This window comes from Pristis pectinata, chromosome 19 (assembly GCF_009764475.1).
Source record: "Pristis pectinata isolate sPriPec2 chromosome 19, sPriPec2.1.pri, whole genome shotgun sequence".
NCBI classification, from domain to species: Eukaryota; Metazoa; Chordata; class Chondrichthyes; order Rhinopristiformes; family Pristidae; genus Pristis; species Pristis pectinata.
The window spans coordinates 14,971,136-14,992,982 of record NC_067423.1 but is presented as its reverse complement, the minus strand read 5'-3'; the positions used below and the strand labels follow the sequence as shown (position 1 = coordinate 14,992,982).

The following is a 21,847-nucleotide window of genomic DNA, read 5'->3' as shown; positions in this document are numbered from 1 at the left end:
TTTCCATGTATGTATCTGTCTTTTAAACATTGTAATTGTCCACGTCTCTGCAGCTTCCTCAAGCAGCTTGTGTTATATACCCTCCACTCACAGTGTGAAAAAGTGTCCCCTCATGTCCCTTTTAAATCTTTCCCCTCTCATCTTAAATCTATGTACTTTAGTTCTTGCCCCAACCCTGGGAAAAAGACAGCCTTATCTATTCCCCTCATGATTTTATTTTCCTCTACAAGGTCACTGCTCAGCATCCTACACTCCAGGGAATAAAGCCCCAGCTTATTCCACCTCTCCTCGTAACGCAAGGCCCTCCAATCCTGGTAACATCCTCATGAATCTTTTCTGCACCCTTTCCAGCTTAATGACATCTTTCCTATAGCTGAACAACCAAAACTGCATACAATACTCCAAGTGTGGTCTCAATGGCTTGTAAAGCCGCAATATGAAGTCCCACCTCCTGTACTCAATCGCCTGACCAATGAAGGCAAGTGCACCAAATGCCTTCTTCACCAACCTGTCTTCCAATATCTAGAATGCTACCGGAAAACACATTTGCAGATAATAGGCAAAGGAGTATTGAGTAGAGCTACATTGCCTGCTGATACTTCATGCTGAGGCAGTGGAGAAAATAAACTTAAACAAGTTTTAAGATGGCTTTTATTTCAGAAGTAGGATCATATTCCTTTAGGAGTCAAAATTTGGGGATAAGAAACTGCAATAGAAAAGAAAATTAAAAAGAAGTTACATAGATAAAGCTTTTTGCAAAAATACATACGTGGAGATCCACAGGGAACAGCTCACTGTACTTGGTGTTAACTAATTCTACGTTGCTTCAATGCAACGTATAACAACCCTACTAAACAGACCCATTTTATAACCAGGACATATACTTCATTCAACCAACATTCTTAAGCGTTCCAATCTTCTTACAGAAAAATAACTGATAATAATCCCGGAGTACATTTACAGTACTTCGAAAGCGCAATCCGAGGTCAGCGCCTGCGCAGCAAAAACGAATGCACAGTGCCTTCGTGTTTGTTCCATCCGCTACAAAGTTACTGGAAATACGAAACAATATGATACCCCTCGTCCAAGATTGCTGAACGGGGCTGCTAAAATTGAAGTATACAACTTTCTCCCGCCTTAGAAGCAACGTGTTACTTTCGGTGGACGGTCACTCCGTAACACGCACTCACTCACTCCTTTCCGTCTTGGACATCTCGCTGGAATAGCCCCCTGATCCTTTCGCTTACCCCCACCCCACCCCCAAGGCTTACGTGGCTCATTCTGTTACCAGTTTTCCCTTTCGATAAGACGAGGAAACCTCAGAGTTTAACTCCGATACCGTAGCTCGCTGACGCCATGGGATTTCCTGCCCGCCTGCCTCACAGCCCTTTAAGACTCCCTCTACTGATCAGACCGAACCTCCTAAATTTGGAGTTTGGTGGGCACACTTACTTCCAAGACTTCTGGGCCACTTTACACTTTAATAAAAACACTGCCCGTCCTCTTGTCAACCCTTCACGGACTGAAGCACCAAACTTTCCCAGTAAACCATGTTTACGGAGTTGTCGCCAATGCTCCATCCGCTTGAATAAAGGTTTATTTCGGCACTCAGTTCAGGAAAGGGATAACCCTCCAAGGCCGGGAATTGCTCACACTTCACCACCCACTCCCAACCTTTGACTCTTTGTCAAACTACACCCTCCCTCCCAAAGAAAAACGCCCTGGTCTTCCCCCAACCAGTGGCACCGCTCTTATTGTGCACGCTGGTCCTGCCTTCCACCTCGCCAGCGACAGCCGCATCTCACCAGCTTGACGATCCCTCGCTGGAGCGGAAGGGCCGGAGCCGCTGACTGGGCTGGAGAAGGAGTCGCTGCTGCCGTCGCCATCGTGCCTGGACGTCGCCGTGAGTGAACCGGAAAGAGAAAGCCCAGGGCGCGCAGCGGCTCCGAGCGACTGTTTCCGGGGTGGGAGCCAGGGGGCGACGGAGACGAAAGGGTGGGACACGTCATGGTTACCACGGCGACCCTTTCCGGGTTAGCGGATGCGGAGAGGCCTGGGACACGTCAGCTCCCACAGAGGGGGTGGAGTGAGCATGTGCGTGGTGCGGATGAGAATTTTCTTTTTTATGTGTTAACATAGACAGTACAGCAGGGGCCCTTCGGCCCACAATGTTGTGCTGACCTATATAAACCAACCCCACAATCAATCTCACCCTTCTCTCCTACACGGCCCATGACCCTCCATTTTCTTACATCCATGCGCCTATCTAAGAGTCTTTTAAGTGCGTTCCAGGCACCCACCACTCTCTGTGTAAAAAATCCTACCTCTGACATCTCCCCTAAACTTTCCTCCACTCACCTTAAATGGATGTCCTCTGGTATTGGCCATTGCCACCCAGGGAAAAAGGTGCTGGCTGTTCACTCTTATCTGTGCCTCTCATAATCTTATGCACTATCAAGTCACCTCTCATCCTCCATCACTCCAAAGAGAAAAGCCCTAGCTCGCTCAACCTTTCCTCATAAGACATGTTCTCTTTCTGACTATCGTGAGCCAAATAACCATGCTGAATCTTAGTCATGTAATTCAGTCATTATTAGCCACTCTTCAGAGGCAGGTGGTTGAGGTCCAGCCCTGTTCCTTAAGGTCCAGTGTAAAAGTGTAGGCTGGCATTCAGTATTTAAATTGCCTTTTGTTTCTGCGGTAGCATTGTGGCTGATCGTTTATCTCAGTGCTAGCTTCCTGCACTAACCTACATCCATTAATTTCTTTAATATCTGAAAATCTGTCAATCCCTGTGTGGAATATAACCTAGCAACTCTGCAGCCCTTGAGTAAAGGAATTCCTTCTAATCTCAATTCTGTGTAGCTAACCTATTATTAAATTAACCAATTATTTGGTTTAATCACTTACTTTTTGAACAATGTTAGCTTTCCTCCAATTTCCGGCTCTCGTTCCTGTAACCAGAGAGGCATGACAAATTTTAGTCAGTCTACAATTTCCTTCTTTAAACATTGGAGAAAAATTTCATCTGGGCCTGGTAATTTATCAATTTTCAAAATACTGAGCACATTACTTTCTCTTTTACAGTGTTTATCCCATGCAATATTGCTATACTCCTCTGCTTTACTTAGAACATCAGCATTCTCCCCCTCTTGTGCAGTCACAAAATATTCGTTAAAAACAATGCCCACATCACCCACCTCAACACACAGCTTCAACTCTGATGAATGGCCTTTAACCTGAATATTAACTCTGTTTTTCTTTCCACAGATTATGCCTGACCCGCTTCGTGTCTTTGGTACCTTTTTTTTAATTTCTACTTTTAATTATCCTCTTGCATGAGAATCCACAGTAGGCCAATTAGTTCCTTGAGCCTATTCTACCATTCAATAACTTAATGGCTAATCCAATTTACTGTCTTAAACTCAACACCACTTTCCCACTTTTTCCCCCCATATTCCTTGGCTCCTTTATAGTTTAAGTGTTTGCCATGATCTGCCTTGAATATATTCTATGACTCTTCCTCTGCAGTTCTCTGGGGTAGAGGATTCCAAGGAATCATCACCGTCAGAGAAGAAATTTCTCCTCGTCTCCATCTTAAATTGGCAACTCCTTATTCTAAAACTATACCCCCTTATTCAAGATAACCACAGCAGACAAGACATCCTCTCCACATGCACTTGATTCAGGAGTGCCTATATCTGGCTTTCCTAATATTTCAAGCTTATTTTAGCTTGGAGTAGCCTGGTAGGTAGGGAAAACATGGCAAGGTAGCTCATACCCACGGAATGCATATTCTTTGCCATGGAGGTGGTCCTGGTCACTTCCTGTGATCTCGACAACCACATGGAGTGCTACAGCACAGAAACAGATCCTTTGGCCCATCTAGTCCATGCCGACCTGATCTTCTGCCTAGTCCCATCTACCTCCACCTAGACCATATCCCTCCAAACCCCTCCTATCCATGTACCTATCCAAACTTCTCTTAAATGTTGCAATTGAACCCACATCGACCACTTCTGCTGGCAGCTCATTCCACACTCACACCACCCTCTGAGTGAAGAAGTTTCCCCTCAGATTCCCTTTAAAAATTTCACCTTTCACCCTAAGTCTATGGCCTCTAGTTCTAGTCTCACCCAACCTGAGGGGTGAAAGCCTGCATGCATTAACCCAATCTATACCCCTTATAATTCCGTATACCTCCATAAGATCTCCCCTCATTCTCCAGTGCTCCAGGGAATAAACTCCTAACCTATTCGACCTTCCCTATAACTCAGGTCCTCAAGTCCCAGCAACATCCTTGTAAATTTTCTCTGCACTCTTTCAAGTTTATCTTTCCTGTAGCTAAGTGACCAGAACTATACATGATATTCTAAATTTGGCCTCACCAATGCCTTGTACAACTTCAACACAAGATCCCAAATCCTGTACTCAATGCCCTGATTTATGAAGGCTAATGTGCCAAAAGCTCTTTATGACCCTACTATCCACCTGTGATGCCACTTTCAAGGAATTATGGATCTGTATTCCCAGGTCCCTTTGTTCTACCGCACACCTCAGAGCCCTACCATTCACTGTACAAGTCTTACCCTGGTTTGTCCTCCCAAAGTGCAACACCTCACAACTGGTCAAGGTCGCTCTGCAAACTTTGATAGCTTTTCTCGCTGTCCACTATGCCCCAAATCCTGGTGCATCTGCAAATTTGCTGATGCAGTTTACCACCTAAATCATTAATATAGATGATAAACAACAACGGACCCAGTGCCGATCCCTGCGGCACACCACTAGTCACAGGCCTCCAGTCAGAGAGACAACCATCTACTACCACTCTCTGGCTTCTCCCGCTGAGCCACTGTTGAATCCAATTGACTACTTCATCCTGAATGCCAAATGACTTAACCTTCCAGACCAGCTTTCCATGCAAGAGTTTGTCAAAGGCCTTGCTAAAGTTCATGCAGACAACATCCACCACCTTTCCTTCATTGACCTTCTTGGTAATATCCTTGGAAAAACTCCAAGATTGGTTATTTAGACACAACCTACCGTGCACAAAGCTGTGTTGACTATCCCTAATCAGGCCCCGTCTATCCAAATACTTATATATCCTGTCCCGAAGAATACCTACCAATAGTTTACCCATGACTGACGTCAGGCTCACTGGCCTATAATTTCCTGGCTTAATTTTAGAGCCTTTTTTGTACAATGGAACAATATTAGCTATCCTCCAGTACTTCACCCATGGCTAAGGGTGTTTTAAATATTTCTCCAGGGCCCCTGCAATTTCTGCACTAGCCTCCCACAGAGTTTGAGAGGACACCTTGTCAGGCCCTGGGGATTTTTCCACCTTAATTCACCTTAACACAGCTAACACCTCTGCTTTTGTAATCTGGCTGCAGTCCATAACCTCACTACTCTTTTGCCTCAGTTCTATGTTCTCTGTCTCCAGAGTAAATACAGATGTAAAAAATTCATTTAACGTCTCCCCTATCTCTTTCAGCTCCATGCATAGATAACCATGCAAATGTTCAAGAGGACCAATTTTGTCCCTTGCTACACTTTTGCTCTTAATATACCTATATAAATCCCTGGGATTCTCTTTCACCTTGTCTGCCAGAACAACCTCATGTTCTCTTTTTGCCCTCCTGATTTCTCTCTTAAGTATTCTCTTGCATTTCTTATACTCCTCAAACACCTCATTTGATCCTAACTGCATATACCTGATAATGTGCCACCTTTTTCTTTACCAGGGCCTCAATAGCCCTCAATGACCAAGTTCCCTAAACCTGTTAGTCTTGGCTTTTATTCTAACAGGAACATACAGATTTTGTCCTCTCAATATTTAATTTTTGAAAGCCTCCTACTTACCAAGCATCTCTTTGCTGGAAAAAAGCCTATCCCAATTCACACCTGGCAGATCCCTTCTGATGTCGTCAAAACTGGCCTTACTTCAATTTAGAATCTCAACCCAAGGACCAGTCCTATCCTCCATAATCATCTCGAAACTGATGGAATTATGATCAGTAGATCCAAAGTGTTCCCCTACACATACTTCTGTCACCTACCCCATCACATTCCCTAAGAAGAGATCCAGTATCACACTCTCTCTAGTTAGGACCTCTACATATTGATTAAGGACACTTTCCTGAACACATTTGACAAACTCTATTCCATCCAATCCAAAATGTAAAGTGTAGGAGTCCCAGTCAATATGTGCAAAGTTAAAATCACCTACTATCACAACCTTATATTTCTTGCAACAGTCTGCTATCTCTCTACAAGTTTGTTCCTCCAAATCACGCTGACTGTTGGGAGGTCTATAATATGGTCCCATTAATGTGGCCGTTCCATTAAAGTGGTCATCCCTTTTTCACATGCAAGAAGTGTCACCATGTCAATTTGAGCGTTAAGTTACTCAGCTTGAGTTGTGGGTGAAGTCACTGTTGTGCATCAGTAATGTTAAGAGCCATGTGAATAGCACATTTTGAGAGTTGATCATTCCACTGCTTAAGAATATGCAGTCAGAGAGGGAATAGGTGTCCACCAGACAGTAGAGGAGGACCAGTTGATTTTGCAGGCGTTCCCAGAGCTCAACTGGCTCATGAACTAGTATTCCATCCTGAGTACTGGTCAGGGTGATGGTTCTTCTTAGAAATGTCTATAAATGAATGGTGGAGGGCATTCTGGAATTGGTTTATTATTGTCATATGTACCGAGGTACAGTGATAAACTGGTCTTGCATACTGTTCATACAGATCAATCCATCACACAGTGCATTGGGGTAGTACAAGGTAAAACAATAACAGAATGCAGAATAAAGTGTAACAGCTACAGAGAAAGTGCAGTGCAGGTAGACAATAAGGTGCAAGGTCATAATGAGGTAGATTGTGAGGTCAAGAGTCCATCTTATCGTAATTAGATTTCAAAGAGTAGAACGATTATAATAGAAGTAATGAGTGGATCTGCAGAGAGCAGCTTGCAACAAGTCGCCACGCTCTATCATCTTGAATCATATCCCCATCTTGCATCACAGCCTGGTATGGAGCCTCCAATGCACAGGATCACGAAGGCTGCAGAGGGTTGTAGACTCAGCCAGCTCCATTATGGGCACAACCCTCCCCACCACAGAGGACATCCTCAAGAGGCAGTGCCTCAAAAAGGTGGCATCCATCATTAAAGACCCTCACCATCCAGGACATGCCTTCTTCTCGTTACTACCATCAGGGAAGAGGTAAAGGAGCCTGAAGACTCACACTCAACAATTTAGGAACAGCTTCTTTCCCTCCGCCATCAGACTTCTGAATGGTCCATGAACATTACCTTGTAATTCCTTTTTTTTTGCACAAGTTATATATTTTTGTAATTTATAGATTTTTTATACTGTACTGCTGCCACAAAACAAATTTCACATAGTGTGTCAGTGATAATAAATCTGATTCTGATTTTCTGGGAGTGCAGCCAGGGCTAAGTCTATTGCACTGTGGAAGGCTCAACTGCATGAGACTGGGGTTGGGCAAAGAGGAAAGGCAGAGCAATCGTAGTCAAAAACAGGATAAATACAACCCAGTCAAAATCTATCAGTCCCTTTCAATCATCAGCAAAGTGATGGAAGTTGCCATCAATCATGGGTTCACCTACCAATAATGTACTTAATAATATTCAGTTTGACTTTGCCAGAACCACTCAGTTCTAAACCTCGATCTAAATATGGATAAAACTACTGAATTCAAAGACAAGCTGAGAATGACTGTCTTTATAGCAGGGTAGCTTCTGAGTGTGGCAACAAGGAGCTTGGATAAAGCTGAAGCCAAAGAGAATTATGGGGAAAACTCCACCCTGAATGGAGTCATATGCTTACATACACAAGGTTCTTATGGCTGTTGTGATCAATCAACTCAGCATTGGGACATTGCTGCAGAAGTTGCTTTTGACATTGTCCTGGGCTCAACCATCTTTCAATGCTTCACTAATAATTTATCTTCCATCATTAGATGAATATATTCTGATGATTGCATAATAGTCATTTCCATTCATAACTCCTCAGAGAATGAAGCAAACATGCAGCAAGACCTGGATAACCCTCAAACATGGGCTGATAAACAGCAAATCATGTCTGTGCATTACAATTGTCATGCAGTCACCATCTCCAAGAGAAGAGGGGTGCAAACACCAGCCTTTAACATTCAGTGGGATTATCATTGCCACATCCCTGATGATTATGTTCTGGGGTGGATGAGGAGGTATCATTGACCAGAAACTTAACTGTACTAGTCATATTAATACCATAGCTGCAAGATTAAGTTATCATGTTGCAAGTGTAGAAACTCCTGACACCCCAAAGACCATCTACAAAACATGTCAGGAATGTGATAGAATTCTGTGGACTCACCCACTCCACTACGTTGATAACTCCCCCAGAACCCACAACTTCTGCCACCCAGAAGATAAGGACAATTGGTGTACAAATATAGGAAGTTCTTAAAGACAACAGAGTGACTGAGGATGAGTTGTTTGTATAAAGGAAATCATTCAATGAATCAGATACGTAGCTCACAACACAGCTCTTTGCCTGAACTTCCTGGCTCAGTTGTACATTAGTTATGGTGTGCATGATGATTGTGCCATGATTTTTCCAACAAGATTTGGGCATTTATTCACATTCTGCTATTTCATTTGGACAGCCTCCGTTTGATCCCAAACTCCGGTGCCTGCATGTTAATTCACACCATGCTCCTTTCAACCATGTGCCCCGTATTTTGAACAAACATCAACCCAACTCTCAGTTTTAGAATGAGTTGGCAATATAATGAAGAGGATTTTCATCGGTATGCACAGAGAAACAATTGGAGTGCAAATCAGTTATAATAGCAAGATGCATTTATGTAGTGCTTTTGATGAGGTAGAATAAACCAAGGCACTTCACAAACAAGCACTGGCAAAAAAATAAAATAAATGACATAGTTAGGTATTAGAAGAGGTAACCAAAAACTTGGCCAAGGAGGTAGATTTTAAGTAGCATCTTAAAGGAGAGATGTTTTGACAAATATTTTCCAGAGATTAAAGCTGAGGCAGCTGAAGATATGATCAACAAAGGGAAACTAATTGAATCTGGGATACACAAGAAACTAGAACTGAAATTGCTCTTTGAGTTAAGAACACAAATAAATATGAATACAAAGATGAAGATTTTAAATCTGAAGTTCTGAAGCAATGTCAGTGAACAGAGTTGATGGGTGAATGGTGTGAATTAAAAGATAGGTACCAGAGTTTTGAATAAATCCAGGCTTATGGAGGGTGAAAGATGGAATGCCAGGTACGCAATAATTTTTCAGAACATAGAATATTACAGCACAGCAGAGGCCAGGCCATTTGGCCCACGATGTTGTGCCAAAATTTTATCCTATTCTAAGATCTACCTAACCCTTCCCTCCCACATAGCCCTTCATTTTTCTATCATTCATGTGGCTATTTAAGGGTCTCTTAAATGTCCCTAATGTATCTGCCTCCGTGACCTCTGCCGGGAGTGCGTTCCACGCACCCACCACTCTCCAAATAAAAAAACTTGCCTCTGACATCCCCCCTATACCTTCCTCCAATCACCTTAAAATTATGGCCCCTTGTGTTAGCCATTTTCGTCCTGGGAAAAACCTTGGCTCCAAAGAGAAAAGACCTAGCTCACTCAACCTATCCTCATAAGGCATGCTCTCCAATCCAGGCACCACCCTGGTAAATCTCCTCTGCATCCTCTCTAAAGCTTCCACATCCTTCCTATAATGAGGCAACCAGAACTGAACACAATGCTCCAAGTGTGGTCTAACCAGAGTTCTATAGAGCTGCAACATTACCTGGCAGCTCTTGAACTCAATACCCCAACTAATGAAGGCCAACACACCACATGCCTTCTTAACAACCCTGTCAACCTGCGCAGCAACCTTGAGGGATCTATGGACGTGGAGCCCAAGATCCCTCTGTTCCTCCACACTGCTAAGAGTCCTGCCATTAACCCTGTATTCTGCCTTCAAATTCGATCTTCCAAGATGTATCACTTCATACCTTTCCGGGTTGAACTCCATCTGCCACTTCTCAGCCCAGCTCTGCATCCTATCAATGTCCTGTTGAAATCTACAGCAACCTTCTACACTATTCACAACACCAGCAACCTTTGTGTCATCTGCAGACTTACTAACCCACCCTTCCACATCCTCATCCAAGTCAGTTACAAAAATCACAAAGAGCAGGGGTCCCAGAACAGATCCCTGCAGAACACCACTGGTCACCGACCTCCAGTCAGATGTTTCAGGTGTTATATTACAAATATTGAGGGGTTTTTTATTTATATTTACTGACTGCACTGACTGAATTTGGCATTCACAATGTGCTCTCCTCTACACTGGAGAAACCAAACACAGATTGGGTGATCATTTTGTGGAACACCTGCATTCAGGCCACATGGGTGACCCTGAACTTCCATTGCCTGACACTTTAATTCTCCATCCCACTTCCATTCTGATCTATCAGCCTGTGGCTTCCTATTCTGTCACAGTGAGGCCCAATGCTCGTTTAAGGAACAGCTCTTCAACTTCTGTTTGGGCATGTTGCAGCCTTCTGGACTCAATATCAAGAGTCCAACATCTGCAACATTAGGGAACTTAATTTCTGTCTGTATCAGTTGTCCGTCTGTGACATTGGCTCAGCCTGTTTATTATTTTCTTTCCTTTTCTTTCTTTTTTTCCGTCTGGGAGTGGAGGACATGCCCAGTCTTACCTGCCAGGAATGTCTTCTTGCTTTCCATTTTGCAACATGTACAGTCTTTTTTCTATGTTCTTTTATTATGTTCTCACTCTCTAACTGCTCCCATTCATTCATTGACCAGATAACCTTGTTTATAGCTTATCTTCATGGTCATCCTAGTTTCACCCCAGAGGCAGTCCTCCTTCCACACTCTTCCAGCAATTTAATGATCTTTTGTCTCCTTCCCAGTTCTGATGAAGGATATTCGACCTGAAATATTAGCTCTGTCTCTCTTCCCACAGATGCAGCCTGACCTGTGAGTATTTCCAGCATTTTTTGTTTTTATCCTAGTCTAGGTATTATATAATAAGAAAGGGTTAGTTAATAATCTTGTCATGTGGGTCCGTTAGGGAAGAGTGACCAAAACATGGTTAAATTCTTCATTAAGATGGAAAGTGAACTAGATCAATCCAAAACTAGGGTCCTAAATTTAAAGAAAAGGGAGATATTAGGATTGAATTGGCTGATAGATTGGGTCACTTCATTAAAAGGGATGACAGTGAATAGGCAATGGCTGACATTTAAGGAACAAATGTAACAACAATTATACTTTCCCGTACAAAAATACAAGAGGAAAAGCAATCAAATTTTGGCTAACTAAAGTAGTTAAGGATAGCATTAAATCCAAACAGAAGTCATATAATGTTGCCAAAGTAGCAAACTTGAGGATTCAGTGCTGAATGAGCTTAATGACTCCACAGACCAACAGGAAGAGAATATCAAAGAGTCACCACCCTCTGATTGAAGAAGATTCTCCTCATTTCAGTCCTAAGCAGCCTATCCCCTATACTGTGACCTCTGATTCTAGACCCCTCAGCCAGGGGAAACATCCTCTTTACATCCAGGCTATCAAGAACTGTAGAATGTTGCAAGTTTCAGGCTAGATCTCCTCTCATTCTGCTAAATTCTAGAGAATACATGCCAAGTTCTTTCAATCTTTCCTCAAGGGCAAATCTACCATACCTGTACCAGACACATGAACCTTCCCTGCGCTCCCTCAATGGCAAGTACATCCTTTCGCAGGCAAGGAGATTAAAACCTGCACAATATGCCAGGTGCAGTCTCACCAAGGCCTTATATAATTGCAGTAAGACGTCCTTACCCTTGCATGCAGATCCCCTTTTAATGAAGTCTCACGTACCACATGCCTTTCTAATTGGTTGTTGCGCTTCACGTTAGCTTTCAGTAACCTACTTACAAGCACACCTAGATCCCTATGACCATCAACACTACCCAATATCTTTCCACTTAAAAAATTGCTCTGCTTTTCAGTCATGTGCACTAAAAGGATGGTCTCACATTTTTCCATATGTTATCTGCAACGTTCTCATTCACTCACATGTTTGTCTATATCCACTGAAGCAGTAATCCTTCGAGTGAACTTGGAGGATATTGCAGAGGAGCTTGGGTGGTATCTTTCCAGTGCCGTAAGTTGCCTGTTGTAAGTAGTCCAGATCTCAGCAGCATGTAGGAGGGCAAGAATTATTCCTGCCTAGTACACATGAGTTTTTTTCTAGGTCCAAGATTGATCTTCAAATATCCTTTTCCTCAAATTGATTAAAGACTACAGGCCCATTGAAGGTGAGAGTGAACTTAAAAATGAATGTCTGCCTTTGCTGAGGGGTCCATAATCTCAATTGTAATGGTCAAATGGAGAGGTGGAATGTTCAGACTTAGCTTTCGTTGTGCATCAACATTGAGTGATTGATTTCAACAGTACATTTGAAGTATTCTACCATGTCATGACACTATAATTTCTATGGGTTAGTAAAAGCCTGACTGTTTCTTAAAAATTGAACTGGAAATATTCAGCAGATGAGGGAGGGTCAGTGAAGGAAGAAATAATTGATGTTTCAGTCAATGACCTTTCATCATTTTACTGATTCACATGTTAGTGCTTATCTTTTGCACAAAATGGTGGCCTTGGGATAGTGAAGATGGTACCACAGATTATGTGAAACAGTAATTCTTTATTGCTTTAATTATTATAGTTTCCTTTTGTGAGCTAAAAGGTATTCAATTAGCCAAAATATAAATAATCCAAATCAGTCAATTAAATTGATTGCTTGGAAACTGCAGTTTGATTTTGTTTGCCAGATTTGCTGTCTTTTTCCTGGGGGATTCATTGTAATGAACCAAAGTCAGTTGTATGGATTTTTCAACTGAAGATTAATTTTAAAATTGTTCAACAATGGTCAAATTTTCCATAACCATTGACAACATTTACCATGTTTTTATGTACCATCAATGCAGGGACACAGCTGAAAGATAATTTGGTACAGAACACTCAACAAAAAATATTTTAGGCAAAAAGAATTGTAATTCTAAAGCAGGTTGTAATTTGCAGGATTTGGATTCAGTGACATTGAAGGAAAAGTGGGTGGATTGAGTCACTATAATTTTACAGGAATAGACACAGGAAGAGTTTTGCAGCACTGAGATTCTTTATAATGGGTGTAAAAGGGATATAGTTGAGATTCTGCAGTGTGATTGTGAACACATTAGGATATATTGATACTGAGAAATACAATGGATGATGTTATTTTAGATGCTGACCTGTATGAGTGAAATGCAATGCGATTGTTCCATCGAAATTCAGTACAAGCCAATGCATTTTGAGATTTTGTAGAGCTGTCTCTTAATGGTTCAACAGCAATATCCCAAATTATGCTTTCATCCATATTAGCTAAGGGGTAATTGTTCTATATGTTGGTTTCAGAAGAGTGCACATGAGAGATCAGCAGTTAAATTTAATGTTTTATGATTCTTGCTGCAAATTGTATTCAAAGTAATACATTTTACACAGGCTAGATATGCAGTTCAAAGTAGCAGAAGTATTTATGTGCTTCATTTTCCATTTAATTTTTCAAGATGGTCAGTCTATAATGGACACACTGCCCTTAGATCAAATAAAACACTTAAAGATTGTTGTCTTACAAAGGTAGTCAAATTCAGTAAATTTTTCATAAGACTGTTCCTCATAAGTAATAAGTTGCTTTGCAAAATAATTAAGAGATTGATAGACCAACATACAGAAACAACAAACTCTTAATAGCACTTCAAAAGTGGCAAAACATTCCAAGGAGTTTTAAAAGAGAATTATCAAAGTAAATTTGACACAAAAGGTGCATAAAGAGGTAGTAGGAAAGGTGGACAAAGGCTAAACAAAGAGATAGGATTTAACAACACGAGGTGGGCACAGTGGGAAGAGAGACAAGAAGTCTAGAAAAGGAATGTTCATGTTTAGGGCACAGCATCAATCGTTGGGCGATTAGAGACCTTATAGTTAGTCTAAGGGAGAGCAAACCATAAAGACATCAGAAAACAAGGTTGAAGATTTTACTAACTGAAGTGCTTCTGAAAAGGAGCCAATGTACACCAGTTTCTAATTCTAGCATTTAATCTAGTAGCTGCAAATCCTCCACATCCTACAAATGTATTTTTAATTACAGCTTGTAGGTAGTGTTGATCATTATATATACACATTTTCACTTGAATGCATCAATAAGCACAATTTTTATAATTGCAATAAAATACAGATTTAGTAAGTAAATAAACTATTCCTTTTCCACCTCATCCCAACCCATATGCTCTTTCCCCAAAGAATGCAAACAAACTGGAGCTTTTGATTACAAACAGTCTAAATTTTTCCTGAAAATTAGTTCTTGAAAACAATCTTCAATTCCTCTCGCAGCTCTTCAGCAAATGATGCATCTCGTGCCTGAATGCAGAATGCAAAATCAGGTGTGGGCTGATAAACAGCAAGTAACATTTGAGCCACAAATGTGCCAGGCAACAACCATCTCCAAGAGAGTCTAACCACCCACCCAATGCCAGGTTCCCCCACTATCAACGTCCCGGTGGTCGCTATTGACCAGAACCTCAATTGGACAACACACACAAATACCATGGCTACAGGAGCAGGCCAGAAGTTGGATATCTTACAGTGAGTGACTTAACTAACACCCAAAGTTTTTCCACCATCTGTAAAGGTACAAGTCAAGAATATGATAGAATTCTCTCCACTTGTGTGCAGGTCCAACAGCATAAAGCTTGATATTATCTAGGACAAATCAGACAACTTGATTGGTACTCCATCTGTCACCTTAAACAGTCATTCCCTCCATCCCTGCTTCATCATAGCTGCAGTGTGTACCACTGAAAAATATACTGCAGTTACTCACCGAGGCTACTCCAACAGCACCTCCCAAATTATGGACAACAAATACTGGCCTTGCTAGTGAAACACACAGCCCAAAAAATAAATAAGAAAAATGCTCAAGGTGGCTGTGTCTAAAATGGTAAAAGTGATTTACAGTCTATCTGAACCTCCTCACATCTGTTCCTCCACCACACACAGTTAACTATGTGGCAGTGCATTCTGTTCCTCTGCAAGTTCCCTTACCTTTCTTCAGTCCCTTGCTTCTCTGTCCTTCTGCTGTACAATGATACATGTATTAGTAGCTCAATCATGTGCTGAAATTCATTGACATATAAGGACTTTCCATTGATCAATAAAGACCTCACTAATTGCTCAATAGTTGCTTCAAGAAGGCTGAGGCCAATTGCAATGCCCCAACTGTATACCCACCCATCAATTTCTATTAAAATGTTCACCTTCTTCCTTTCACCATGTTCACTTTCCCCCTTCATCAACCTACTCTTATACCCTTCCTAACCAATTAACAATGATCAAGATTACCAGGAGGAATTATGTCCACCAGTTAATTCTCAAGGGTTAAGGAACATACATTGCAACACTGATCAGCACTTAATGAGCATTTTATTCCTGTTGGACCAAATGTGGTCTTTCTGTCCAACCATTTGGAGCTTGAGATAGGGAGAAACTTCTTTGCTCAAAATGCCTTTGGAATTCTCTACTTCAGTAAGCTAAGGACACTCGATCATTGAATTTGTTCAAAGCTAGGGTCAGTTTTTTTTGCATACTGAGAAGATCAATGGATATGGTGAAAGAGGGAAAGTGGATGAGTCACAGCTTCAGCTATGATTATATTGAATGGTGGAGTTGATTTTAAGGGCCATATGGCTTCTATATATTTTATTCTTATTTAGGAAGACTTTTCTTTCCTATAGTGACAATCCTTATACCATCTGAGGAAAATCTGGAAGAATAAAAAAATATAAGCACACAAAGGAAGGAGTTTAATTGAGATTCATCTCCTTGAGAAAAAAATATTTCCATGAAGAATAAGGAATCGCATGTAATTATATTTAAAGTAATCAGGAAGGAAATGAGAGGAATATGCAAAATGTAGGCTTCAAATTTGGAGGATGATTCTTTGATTTCCTTTGCTTTGTTTATAGTGGAGAATTCTTATGTTTTAATCTTTTTCTTCACTGTAAATAAAGAGTTTCACATGTATAGACATATAGGTAAGAAAATAGTGGACTGTTTTGTCATTATGGACTGATATGATGAGAAATTTCTTCACTCACAGAGTGGAACTTATGACCACAAAGGAATGTAGAGGCCAAGGCACTGAATACATTTAAAAAGATGATATACTTCCAAGCACAAAAGACACTAAGAAGTATTGGGAGAGTGTGGGAATATGGTATTGAGGTAGATGATTAGCCATGATCAAATTGAAAAGTTGAGCAGACTCAAAAGCCCAAATGGCCTGCTTCTGCTTCGTGTTCTGTTTCCAATGCCTGTGTAAAATTCTCACAGTGTATTGTGCACATCCACCAGGTGATGGTGCTAGAGTGCCACAGATTTTTTAAAAAAAATCTTTCCTATTCAACCAGTGCTGTTGAAAAGACCATAACCGTAAGACCATAAAATATAGGAGCAGAATTAGGCCATTCAGTCCATTGACTCTTCTCTACCATTCAGTCATGGCTGATTTTTTTTCTCAACCCCATTCTCCCACCTTCTCCCCATAACCCTTAACCTCCTGACCAATCACTAACCTTGAGGGAATCCCGCACTAGGACTCCCAAGTCCCTTTGCATCTCTGATTGCTGAGATCTCTCCAAATTTAGAAAATAGTCTACACCTTTATTCTTCCTACCAAAGTGCATAACCCCACACTTCCATATGCTGTATTCCATCTGCCATTTCTTTGCCCGCTCTCCCAACCTGTCCAAGTCCTTCTGCAGACTCCTTGCCTCTGCGACGCCACCTGCTCTTCCACCTATCTTGGTATTGTCTGCAAACTTGGCCACAATGCCATCAGTTGCTTCATCCAGATCATTAATGTATAAAGTGAAAAGTTGCTGTCTCGACACTGACCCCTGCGGAAGTCCGCTAGTCACCAGCAGCCATCCTGAAAAGGACCCCTTTATCCCCACTCTGACCTCTGCCAGTCAGCCAATCTTCTATCCATGCTGGTACCTTGCCTCTAACACTGTGGGCTCTTATCTTGTTTAGCAGCCTCACGTGTACTGAAAAGTACCAATTCTACTTTTGGTTTCAAAATTGGCATAAATTTTATAGTTTAAGTATAAATAATAATATAAAGGAAAATGTTCAATTACAAGGGAAATTGACTGGCAATGTTAAAATAACATATTCATACATACTTCTCTTAAACTCACAAATTTTACTGTTTTATACTGACTTCTAACTTTGAAGCAGTGTTTTTCATATGTGAACAGTTGCCAGTCACAATTGTTTTTTAAATAAATATCGAATGACATTTTGCTCAGTAACTATAATTTTTAATGTCCAATGTTAAGTTTAAACTAAAAATTTGCAACACATATTTGAAAGTAATACAATTGTATTTATTATTGATTATTTTGTGTATTTGAATACTTTCACTTAAGTTGTTATTTGAAAGCTCTAACCTCTCTCAAAGCCCTGGCATACTTACAATTTTAATCAGAACAGAGACATTGACACCTCCAGGAATTTCCTGCTGTTTATGAACATGCAATGTGTACAATTTGGAAGGATTCTTATGCAGTGTTTGAGCCAGCTAAATGACACAATCCCTTTGAGCCTCAAAATATATTTGGTTATTTTTCAAAAGTACTTGAAGAAAATTAAAGAAAAAAATTCAAAATCTCTACATAGTCACATCCATGTTGACTGTACTTTTAAAACAGGGATTGTGTGTGTGTGCGCACGCGCTTGTCTGCTTATGCTGGAGCCATCATAGAGGTAAATGCCAGTGTTCAGAGGGGCATGTATGATCTCAGAGCAGCTTAAGACTCTGTCATCCAGAAGAATACTGGGAATGCTGAGACACCATCAGAGGGGGACTGATGATCAGGAGGCTGGTGGTTAGGCAGATAATGGGGATGGTTGGGCAGATGGTTATGATAATCAGGGGGAGGGTGCAGAGGGCAAATGATGGTTGGTGATGCTGGGTGGATAAGTGGGGGGGGCAATGCTTGAGGTTATTGGAACTGGGAATGTGAGAGCACCTGGTATGGAGGCTCCAATGTGCAGAATTGAAAGAGGCTGCAGAGGGTTGTAGACTCAGCCAGCTCCATCACTGGCACAACCCTCCCCACCATCAAGGACATCTTCAAGAGGCGGAGCCTCAAGAAGGCGTCATCCATCACTAAGGACCCTCACCATCCGGGACATGCCCCCTACCCGTTATTACCATTAGGGAGGAGGTACAGGAGCCTGAAGACCCACACTCAATGTTTCAGGAACAGTTTCTTTCCCTCCGCCATCAGATTTCTGAACAGTCCATGAACCCATGAACACTACCTCATTATTCCTCTTTTGCACTCTTTATTTATTTTTGTAATTTATAGTATTTTTATGTCTTGCACTGTACTGCTGCCGCCAAACAATAAATTTCATGATATATGTCAGTGATAATAAACCTGATTGTGATTCTGATTCTTGACCTTCAGTCTGAACACTCCTGCATTCCACTGTACCTCAAAAAGGACATCCATTCAGGCTGCAAGCGTGAACTTGGCATGAACTCCTACCCTTCCCACTGCTGTACCATTAGCCAAGCATGAATTCCAGCCTTCCTCTGGTCTCCTCCAGCAATGAGTAGTCCCCATGATGTGGTGAGGCTGCCTGTGGGGCTAGAGTCAGGTGGGCAAGGACAAGTGATGCAAGCCACACAGCACTAAGATGTGAGGCTGCGGGCTGCATGCTGGCCAGCACAGTGAGTGTGGGTCATTGCTGGGGACTGGCAACACCTGCTCCATGTGTTGACCACATCACCCAGTTCCCACATTTTCCTCTGTTGGCTGTGATGGAGACCATTGTCTCCTCTCTTCGTGTGACACTGAGCTTCTAATTGCTCCTCATTTTAACACTGTCAGCCCCACCTTAACTTCTCTCTTTGTCCTCCTACACTCATCCAATGAAGTTCAGGGAACAGCACTTCACTTTCCAATTGGCCACTTTGCAGAATCAACAATGAATTCTACAATTTTGAGGCAGGGGCCATTTCTAATGTTTTTGCTATTCCACTTACACATCCTCTGGGCCCACCTTCTGTCCTTTGCACCATTGTACTTCTAGTTACTTAATTTCTCCTGCTTTCACCCTATCACCAGAGCTTCCACTTTGTACCTTCTGGAGACCACAGGAGGTGCCAACAATAAGTAACATTTCTTTATTTCTGCAGGAGTGGATGACATTGAAAAGAAAATGAAAGAGCAGTTAGCGGGGAAAGAATCAATATCCTTCACAAAATCCTGCAGTTTGAAGAAATGAAATTGATGACTACAAGGTGGAAATTCTGTGGGATACAGGGGATGTTGGGGTGGAGGCTTGCCCGATGTCTTGCTTTATAGTTCTTTGCTTCCCCTTTTTCTCTCACTTACAATGTTCTTGTGGAACAACTTTCATACTGGTGGTATCCCTTAGAGGATGAAAGTTATGTGCCAGGTGAAAGCATTTTGGAAATGAGGTTTAAAGTAAAGAGAGCAAACCACAAAGGCCCTGGAGGAATTCAGTGGGTCAGGCAGCATCTATGGAGGGGAATGGACAGGCAATGTTTTGGATCCAGATGAAGGGTCTCAACCCGAAATGTCGACTGTCCATTTCCCTCCATTGATACTGCCTGACCTGCTGAGTTCCTTCAGTGTCTTTGTGTGTTGCTCCAGATTTTCAGCATCTGCAGCCTCTCATGTCTCCTCTTTAAAGTATGGTACTTATGGTCCCTTGTTCTTTCATCAAAGAACCAATGGACAAAATGTTCTCAGTGGAAGGAAATATGTTGGCATTACATATTGGGCATTTAGCATAAGAAGTTAAGAGTGAATACTTACAGCAATATGTCTTAATTATGTAGGTTGTTGGACATCCTATTGAAACCTTCTTATAGTCTTTCATGGTATACCTTACTGTTGCCAAACTACTAATTTTTGTCTCAAGAGCAAACTTGAAATATTTAACTAGATGCATAAGATATAGGAGCAGAATCAGGCCATTCAGCCCATCGAGTCTGTTCTGCTATGCAATCATGGCTGATTTTTTTCAAACCCATTCTCCCGCCTTCTCCCCATAACCCTTAACCCCTTTACCAATCAAGAACCTATCAATCCTCCTTTCCTGAAGAAGTTCCATTTGCTCCAACTTTGTTGCCCATTCCCTCTAATCTTATACAAAGCAAATCAAACTATCTGCTTAGTGCTCCCTTTAACGTGTTAAAGGTGTTTTTGGAAAAGGAGTATCCAACACTTTGAATGTGCATAATTAAAAGTACTTAAGAAATGGGAGGAACCACAACTGCTTGATTTATATCACAGACGTAACATGGACAAGATTATCATGAAATCTAACGTCCCACTGGCCCACGTAGAAAGATATTCTGCTAAATGAACAGATGCTTGGTTGAAATGGTAGGTTTTAAGGATTGAAAATCAAAACCTACATATGCTGGACATCTGAAACAAAAGCAGAATATTCAGCGTCTTTGACCTGAAATTTTATCTGTTTCTCTTTCCACAGATGTTGCCTGACCTGCTGACTATTTCTAGCATTTTCAGATTTTAAGAAATGTCTCACAGGAGGAAACAACTCTTTGAGGTGCAGTTATATTTCAGAAAAACATTACGCGGAGTGGTCCATAATTCAGCGTTCACTTCCAATGACGATCCAGCTTTGTACATTGTAAGCCAACATTTACATTTCTATTTACAAGCAACATCATATAAATATTAAGTTATGAAAGAGGAAATTGACAAAGGAGGAACGAATATCAACAGGAAACTGAATCAACGAAAGTCAATCGGGAGCTCAGAGTGAATGAGAGAGACAGTGAAAAGCGAATGAAAGGGAAATGGAGAGAATGTGAAAAATTGGCAATAGATAGCAAATCAAGGGAAAGTCAGAAGGGATAAAATAGGCGCAAGTGGAATGAGAGCAGAGTTGGAAAGAGATAAAGGAAAGAAAATGAAATGCGTAATAGTACATGCAAACACCTGTAACATCGTGGATGAACGGCGAACGCATTAAACAACTGTGCAGGTATACGTGACTTTGAGACAAGGCGAAGTGTTGTGTAAAGGAGATGTTGGGATATATCGGCGGGGGAAGGTGGGTGGGGAGTTGGGAGGAGTCTCCGTGATAATGAGAAGCAAGATAAAGAATTTCCTTTCCATTGACGGGCGTTTATCGGCAGTGCTCCGTATTGTCAAAGCAAATCACACCCTGAAATCAGACATCAACTCGCGGAGACTTTATCAGTAACAAGAGCAGCGCGACATCATCCTAATATGTAGCAATATTGTTGGAGAAAAGTTAGATCACTGGGAAAGTAAGGCGGGGTGAATCCCACGAAGGTCTCGGACCATGAGAAAATCGTTCTCTATCCTCATTACAAATGGTTAAATAACAAAAGAACCCACTCCGCTGGTGTTCACTGTCACACCGTCACTCAATAACTCTCTGCCATTGCATTAGATCGTCAACTTATTGGCGAAGCACCATAACAGAATCATTCGACCAAATATTTATTAACGTAAAGCAAGTTAATGTCACGGAACACTCGACAATAATCGCTCTATTGTTTAAAATATTCCAGTTACTGGTCTAAATAGACTGCAAACTATGCAATTCTATTGATAGATTGCTCTAATCACAATGTGGCGATATAAAACCTACTGC

At 41.5% G+C, this 21,847-nt stretch overlaps 1 protein-coding gene and 1 long non-coding RNA gene across 2 annotated transcripts in view; one reads left to right on the top strand and one right to left on the bottom strand.

The window, feature by feature from the left end:
* Positions 1-2,024, bottom strand: part of snd1 (staphylococcal nuclease and tudor domain containing 1) — a 746,083-nt gene extending 744,059 nt beyond the window's left edge. Inside the window, exon 1 of the mRNA XM_052034288.1 lies at positions 1,806-2,024. Within this exon, the coding sequence (XP_051890248.1) occupies positions 1,806-2,009 (204 nt within the window). The 5' untranslated portion in view covers positions 2,010-2,024. The remainder of the gene's footprint in view (positions 1-1,805) is intronic.
* A 1,258-nt stretch (positions 2,025-3,282) lies between these two features.
* LOC127580631 (uncharacterized) lies at positions 3,283-20,795 on the top strand. Its single transcript, XR_007957845.1, has 3 exons — positions 3,283-3,298; positions 10,978-11,044; positions 20,690-20,795. It is a non-coding gene; the product is annotated as an uncharacterized LOC127580631 (long non-coding RNA).
* The last annotated feature ends 1,052 nt before the right edge of the window (positions 20,796-21,847 follow it).